The sequence below is a fragment of the Tarenaya hassleriana genome, unplaced genomic scaffold, assembly GCF_000463585.1.
Source record: "Tarenaya hassleriana unplaced genomic scaffold, ASM46358v1 Cleome178, whole genome shotgun sequence".
NCBI lineage: Eukaryota > Viridiplantae > Streptophyta > Magnoliopsida > Brassicales > Cleomaceae > Tarenaya > Tarenaya hassleriana.
In genome coordinates this window covers 103,434-111,359 of record NW_010965198.1, presented here as the reverse complement: position 1 = coordinate 111,359, position 7,926 = coordinate 103,434, and the positions used below count along the sequence as shown (strand labels likewise).

The 7,926-nt window shown below is 37.1% G+C and overlaps 1 protein-coding gene across 1 annotated transcript; it reads left to right on the top strand.

Annotated features, from left to right (window-relative positions):
* Positions 1-3,889: 3,889 nt before the first annotated feature.
* LOC104810243 (pollen receptor-like kinase 4) lies at positions 3,890-6,368 on the top strand. The gene is made up of 3 exons (XM_010536436.1): positions 3,890-4,778; positions 4,927-5,550; positions 5,666-6,368. The coding sequence occupies exons 1-3, from the start codon at positions 4,070-4,072 to the stop codon at positions 6,331-6,333; spliced, it is 2,001 nt and encodes a 666-aa protein (XP_010534738.1). The 5' UTR covers positions 3,890-4,069; the 3' UTR covers positions 6,334-6,368.
* Positions 6,369-7,926: the final 1,558 nt, after the last annotated feature.

Below are 7,926 nucleotides of genomic sequence, written 5' to 3'. Positions count from 1 at the left end.
TATATATCTATTTATGTATATATATGTGTGTGTTTGATGTATTTGTATGTGTTTATGTATGTGTATGTGTGTGTAAGTGAATGTGTATATATATGTGTGAATGTGTATGTGTGTGTTTATATATGTGTGTAAGTGAATGTGTATGTATGTGTGAATGTGTATGTGTGTGTATTTATGTATGTGTATGTGTATATATATGTGAATGTGAATATGTATATGTATGTATATGTGATTGTATGTGTATATGAATATGTGTATATGTGTGTGTTTATATGTATGTGTATGTGTTTGTGAAATGTATATGTGTATGTGTTTGGGAAATATATATGTGTATGAGTATTTATGTATGTGTGTATATGTGTATATGTGTGAATGTGTATGTGTTTGTGTATATGAAAATATGTGTATATATATATATGTATGTATGTGTATGTATATTTGTATGTGTGTAATGTATGTGTATGTGAAAATATGTGTATATATATATGTATGTATGGGTATGTATATTTGTATGTGTGTAATGTATGTGTATGTGAAAATATATATATATATATATATGTATGTGTATATATAGTATATAATTTTTTTATATATTTTTTTAAAATTTTTTAAAACATTTGCGACGGAATGCGACGGAAAAAATTCCGTCGCAAATTGCGACGGAATTATCCGTCACTTTCCGTCGCAAAACGTAGATTTTTTCCGTCGCACTTTTGCGACGGATTAACGACCGTTATACGTTTGCGACAGCGTTATACCGACGGAAATAAGTCCGTCACATTTCGTCGCAAATTCTTAATTGCGACGGATTTCCTTTATATTTGCGACGGATTTTTCCGTCGCTATATAGCTGTTTTTTTGTAGTGACACATATATAAACACACACATACACATTCACACATACATATACACTTTCACTTACACACACATACACATACATAAACATACACAAACGCATCAAACACACACATATATACATAAATACATATATATTACCTTATGGGAGAAATTTGGCGATCCTTGGAGAGATTTAGAAGAAATTTACCTGATGAAGAAGACGACTCGTGGTTTTATATTGCGTTTTGCGACGGAATTTTCCGTCGCAATCCGTCACAAAATGAAATTAATTTACGCGCCTAAAATTCAAAAAATTTCATCGAAAAAACGAAACCAAATACATTGCGACGGAATATTCCGTCGCAATTTTTATTTTTTATCGCAAATCATCTATTTCTTTGTTGTGACAGAATTATCCGTCGCAAACTGTAGCAAATTGCGACGGATTTTGCGACTGTTTGTGACAGATAATTTTTTTCCACATTCTGTCGTAAAATCTCATATTCCGTCGCAATTTCCTATGCGACGGAAATTTTCATCGCAAATTCCGTCGCTATATGCAGGTTTTTTTGTAGTGCATCCGCATTCTTGGTCCGACCCTGACCAAAGTTGGTCCGGTCCGGACCAAGACGCTTCGTCCCCTCAGTCCGTTGTGGTTCCTCTTCATGGAACAGGTCTGGTCCAGCGGACTGACTTCTGGTCAGCCCCGGACCAACCTTCCCTTTTCTTCTTTCGTTCTGCCTCTTCTTCCCTTGTGTTCATCGGTGGAGTCTATTGTCTGAGTAGGTCTAGTCTGACGGACTGACTTTTGATCAGCCCCGGACCAACCTTCCTTTTCCCTCTATTAGTCCACCCCTTTGGTCCGACGGTGTGTTCTTCCTTCGAGTGCGTCTCGTCCGAGGACTGACTTTTGGTCAGCCCCGGACCGATCTCCTTTCTCTCTTGGTCCATCTCTTTCTTCTTTGGTCCGACTGCGTTTATGTTCATCCATCTCAGTCTCGGTCCGGAGCTGACTAGTGTCTGGTCCGTCGGACCGAGACTGGGACTTCGTCTCCTTCGCCATTTTCAGGTATGTTCCGACTTTTTCTCACTTAAATCGATTCATGATTGCTTCCAAATACTACCAAAACATTATTTAACATTCCTAGACATGTTCTAAATCTCAAACACACAAAGAAACATCGATTTGCACCATCACACAATGAAAACAAGATCTCACAAATCCAACTCAAGCCATTCATCTTGTTCTTGAGCTTTGGTTGGTTTGTCCGAGTTTGTGTGAGTCCTCCTCACGTCGAGAACACCTTTAAGGTATGTCTAGGAAAGTCCCCCTTTGTTTTCCTGAGGTTCCCTTGCTCTGGTTCTTCTCCCTTCTCTCCCTCTCTCACTTTCTCATTTTTCTCTGTTTTCTGCTATAATGGCTGAGTCCCAGTCTTGGGGAGTGTTTGTAACGGGAGAAAGAGAGTTGATGGGCCAAGTCAGGCCCAAGATCAAGCCTGCTTCGCCCTGAACCAATTGGGCGGTCGCAAGTTGCTACAGACGCAACTTGCGAGTTGTTTTTCGCTGGTCCACCAGACCAACTTCTTGGTCCGTCGGTCTGGCCTTGTTTTTCTTCCTCCGAGCTTCTGGTCCGTCTCTCCCGTTCCAGTTCGACTGACTGATTGGTCCGGAGTTGACCAAGACATGGTCTGATGGACCAACTCAGTTTTTTCCATTTTCATTCTTTTTCTCGGTCTTGCTCTGGTCCCCCCGACCCGATGCTGGTTCGCCCCGACCAAACCTGAAACCTTATTTTTCTTCTTCCGTTTTTTTTTTTTGTCTTTCCGCACGTAATGATCCTCGTGCCTTCTCCCGACACTATACTATCCCTTTTTAGTGATTTCGCGATATATCCTTTTAATTATTTATTTTTAAAAAATAATTTAATATTCGAAACGTGTTTCGAAGTATTACAAAATCTATTTTTATAATTGATGAGAATGAGATAAAAAATGTAAACTCTAAAATATCTTCGTTTTTTAGTTAATTAATAAATATTAAAGATAAACATGGATAAATAAGGAATTAACAAAATAAAAGTAATATTATTTAAAAATTAAATAAAAAGTTATATTGTTCGATAGGGTCATATATGAATATACCATTTTTATAATGATTTAAAACAACTAAATGCCACATTTGGCTTGGACAATATATATCCTTAATAAAACCTTCATATTTTCAGTTCAATTTTTATTTATTTGATTGGGAAATCACATAACAATATACTTGAAATAGTTTAGTGTTAGTTTTTTTTTTCCATACAGAGACATTGTGAGGCATGTAATATCGAAATATATATATAGGCGATCGAACATATTCCACATTAATACACGAATTTGTAAAAAATCTCAAATAAATATACAAAGTTTAATTGTTAAAAAAAATTACAAGAGTTCTTCTTAACTTCCACACTAAATCCTGAATTTTTTAAAAAGTGTTAAAAAACACACACCATATCATTATGATATTTGGGAATTGTTTAACATTTAAGATTTAATTTTATGGTGGTTTTTGGGGATAATTTTAAAGTTCATAATTTATTTTAATTGGTTTTAAAATTTTCAGGATTTAATGTGAAAGTTAAGATGCATTCATATATTTTTTTCGGAAATTTTAAAGTCCGTGTATTTATTTGGGATTTGTTTTACAAAATGTTTCCAAAGAAATATGAAAACTTAATAAGAAAATGTAAAAAAAAAACGAATTAAAGGGATAAAACGGTAATAATATTGTCTAACGCATTCCAACTCACATTCTTTATATAGGGGGCTATTTTTTTTTTGAACAACCATGCAACTCAGACAATGTAATTCAAGTAAACCGACCAAATGATGTAGAAGATAATAACCATATTTGACAAATGAAGAAAATGACAAGTCATAACACTTAGGATATAAACAGAAATAACTAAATTCAATGGTTAGCCTAAGATCTCTCACATCTAAGAAATCTTTAGTTCGGATAAAGAAAAAAAGAACAAAAGAATTGGCAAAGAACAAAAGAATAGAAACCCAATAAGTGTTTCTATTCTTGGCTACTTTTGTCCTTCCCATTCTCCTCCTCCTCCCTCTTCGTCCAAAAAAAAGTTTTTTTTCTAGGGAGGCGAAGAGAAGAAAAGGGAACCCCATATCGACTTCCAAACGTTGAATTCACCAAGACGGTCTAATCGATAATAGCTCGTGTCGTGGCAATGCTAACTCGGGAGAACCCGGTTATGCTTGCATGCAACACGGCCTCAACGAAAAGATCAACGATTCTCATAATTATCATTGTGTTATGTCCGATCACGGTTACGGTCATGTCTCAGAGCTTGGAGCAAGGCTCGGATGCAGATTGCCTATTGAAATTCAAGAACACGTTGGCAAATGGTTCGATTCTTGGCTCTTGGAACCGTTCAACTAGCCCTTGTAATGGAAATGTTGCAAATTGGCTCGGAGTTCTTTGTTATAATGATGTTGTTTGGGGCATACAACTCGAAGGAAAGGGCTTCTCGGGCAAGTTAGATATCGATCCTTTGGTTCCTATGAGGTATCTACGTACAATAAGCTTCATGAACAACAATTTCGACGGTCCGTATCCTCCGATCAAGAAGCTCAGTTCATTGAAATCATTGTATTTATCCGATAACCGGTTTAGTGGGGAGATACCGGACGATGCATTCTTCGGTATGAGGAGTCTCAAGAAGGTTTATTTAGCAAACAATGCATTTGAAGGGAAACTTCCTTCTTCATTAGCCGCCTTACCAAAACTTCTAGAGGTGAGGGTAAACGGGAATCAATTTTCAGGGCTAATACCCGATTTCAAGCAGAATGATCTTAAGCTAGCAAGTTTTTCCAACAACGATCTCGAAGGACCTATACCTGAAAGCCTTAGCACGATGGTTCCTGGCTCATTCGCGGGTATGTTTTATATTGCATTATTGTATCATGAATCAATTCTTGACAAGAGTAGTGCATTTTGATCAATGTATTCATGAAACAAAATTTGTTTGTCCTATAATATCTCTACTTCTGTAATGAAATCTTTCGTATTTGCTGAACAATGCAGGGAACAAAAACTTGTGTAATGCCCCATTAAGTCCATGCTCTCTAGCTCCTGAATCTCATCCTATTCCTTTTAATCCGACAAGCATAAACAAATCATTCTTCACAATCTCCATCATTTTAATCGTTGTGGGCATAATCCTAGTTATCATCGCACTTGTGATCTTCTTCATCATTACCAGAAATCGGAATTCCTTATCACATTCTCCTTCTATGATCGAGGAGAGAGCAGAAAAATATCAAGTTTACAAGGAGAAACCAACTGAATCTGTTGCAAGTCGCGCAAGAAAAAGTGGGGGAGCAGATCAAGGGAAGCTTTTGTTTGTAAGAAACGACGTTCAAAAGTTTGATCTTCAAGATCTTCTTACAGCCTCGGCTGAGGTTCTTGGGAGTGGAACATTTGGGGCTTCATATAAAGCGTCGATAATGGGGGGACAAATGTTGGTTGCTAAGAGATATAAACATATGAACAACGTCGGGAGAGAAGAATTTCACGAGCATATGCGGAGATTAGGAAGGCTAAGCCATCCTAATTTGTTGCCTCTCGTAGCATATTATTACCGCAAAGAAGAGAAGCTCTTGGTCACTGAATTCATGGCAAATAGTAGCTTGGCGAGCCACCTTCATGGTATATTGTTTCACTTCTCTTTCAAAAATCAAAACCATTTGACTTTTTACTCCTAAGTTGATAGTTTTGGTTACAATCATATCGATCGTTAATATTGCTTTCTTCTCAATTTCAGCAAATCATTCTGTTGATCAACCGGTATTGGATTGGACGACCCGTTTGAAGATCATAAAAGGTGTGGCAAAGGGCTTAGCTTTCTTATATACCGAGCTACCAACCCTCACTATTCCTCACGGTCACCTCAAGTCATCAAACATCGTATTGGACGAGTCTTTCGAGCCACTATTAACAGACTACTCTCTAAGACCTGTTATGAACTCAGAGCATGCACATAACCTAATGATCTCTTACAAATCGCCGGAGTATAGCCAGAAGGGTTACATAAGCAAGAAAACCGATGTTTGGTGCCTTGGGATTGTGATATTGGAGCTTCTAACAGGGAAATTCCCAGAGAACTATCTAACTCAAGGGTATGATCCAAACATGAGCCTAGTAACGTGGGTCAGCAACTTGGTTAAGGAGAAGAAAACGGGTGACGTGTTCGACAAGGAAATGTCGGGGAAGAAGAATAACAAAGCCGAGATGTTGAATCTGCTGAAAATAGGGTTGAGCTGTTGTGAGGAGGACGAGGAAAGGAGAATGGAGATGAGGGAGGCTGTGGAGATGATAGAGAGGCTGCGAGAAAGCGAGTTTGAGGAAGATTTCGATTCCATGCCGAGCAAAAACAATTTATGCTCTTCGAGTTTGACGGATGATGACTATAGTTTCGTGATGAATCGATGATAAAATTACTGAGAATATGAACAAACTTTTGATTTCATGCCACTGCAGCTATTCTCTGAAGCATATGCGATCGTTTTTTCGGATCAAATCCAGAGATGAGTTTTATGAGAAACGAGGCAAAAACTTGGGTTCGAGATGTAAATATATTGCATCTGATCACTCATCTTCGGTTTTCTTCTACCTAACCATTTTGAGTTCTGAAATGTCATTGTTTTCTCCATTTGGTCTTCCCAAACTTTTTTTTTCTCTTTAAACAAACTATAAATACAAATACATTATTAGATTTAATAAAGTTCTACGAGTTTTCACATGATTAGATGTTATATTGGTATTCCTATATTTTTACGAGTTTCAAAGTTTCTTGAAACTAGATTCTTATCTTTTCATAAAAATTTCTCGCAAACATATATGTTACGGAAAGATTTGAGTTTCAGAGCGAATAAACAACATATTCTAAGAGTTCTTTTTTTAGGTTTCAAGACCAAAACCCATTCTCTATATAGTCCTGAACAGTAAAAAGGTAATTAACAATAAGGTCCATGTATTTGTGAAAAATGGAACAAAAAACATAAGATACTTTTGTAAGACATTTTCAGATATTTTTAACAGTTTTCTTTGCAGAAGGATGCGTGAGAGATTCATGGAGGGTTACGTATAATCATGCATTTTAATTTTCATGCTTTACAAATTTTTTTGGTGATGTACTGATCTTAAGAGTGCTTGATGATCTTATTATTGCACAAGGAATACACATAAATCGTTGCGACAAGAAAAACATGTAGATTTTTACTCCTGTACCTTATACTAAACTCAAAAAATCATCTAAATCATGTAAAATTAATAGAAATATTTAACTAATTTTTTCTATTTTTGGAAAATAAAACATTTGGACATAAAATTCTAATAAGAATCATGCAATTTGTCTCTTGTGGCTCAAGAAATTTGTGTGGACACGAGATTTGCTCAAGCGTTGTGCCAAACTTGTTGGTTTTTTATCACACGGGTTTACCACCGGTTTTTCTAACATCATTCTCCCATCTCATTACACATTTTAGACATATTAGGACGTTAGATGGCCATGGATAGGAGTTTTCCTTTATTTTTCCTTCCAGGACGATTAGATGAGAATCCTCACGAACCAGGTGGGAAAAGGATCGGAAACAAGAAGGTGGGCAAAGCTTAGAGAAAACGAGCGGGTCGCCCATTTGCATGCATGGGCGGTCGCTTGTCATGCCGAAGAAACAATGAGCGGTCGCTCACAATACCAGGCGGTCACCCGACGAGAGAAAAGAAGATCGAGTGGTCGCTCGACAACAAGAAAACGAGCGACCCTGAAGAGAAAATGAGTGGTCCTGAAAAAAAAGTGAGCGACTGCCTGAAATTAAAATCGGCCCAGAAAGAAAAAACCCGAATTTTGAGGAGAAAAACCTAATTCTACACTTTCATAAAAAGGGTTTTAGAGGAGAGAGAAAGGAGACTGTATACTTGGGAAGAGAAATCACCTTGGATAGGAGGCAAGAGATATTTGGAGGCTAAGGAGGCTTGGAGATGAAGGAGATCACCATTGAAGACCATCTTAAGCATCTCTTTTCC

Excerpts from the sequence above, each read along its gene's own strand:
- LOC104810243 (XM_010536436.1), top strand. The coding sequence starts at position 4,070 with ATGCTAACTCGGGAGAACCCGGTTATGCTTGCATGCAACACGGCCTCA. Across the intron at positions 4,779-4,926 it reads GGTTCCTGGCTCATTCGCGG|GGAACAAAAACTTGTGTAAT; the intron begins GTATGTTTTATA and ends TGAACAATGCAG. Across the intron at positions 5,551-5,665 it reads CTTGGCGAGCCACCTTCATG|CAAATCATTCTGTTGATCAA; the intron begins GTATATTGTTTC and ends TCTCAATTTCAG.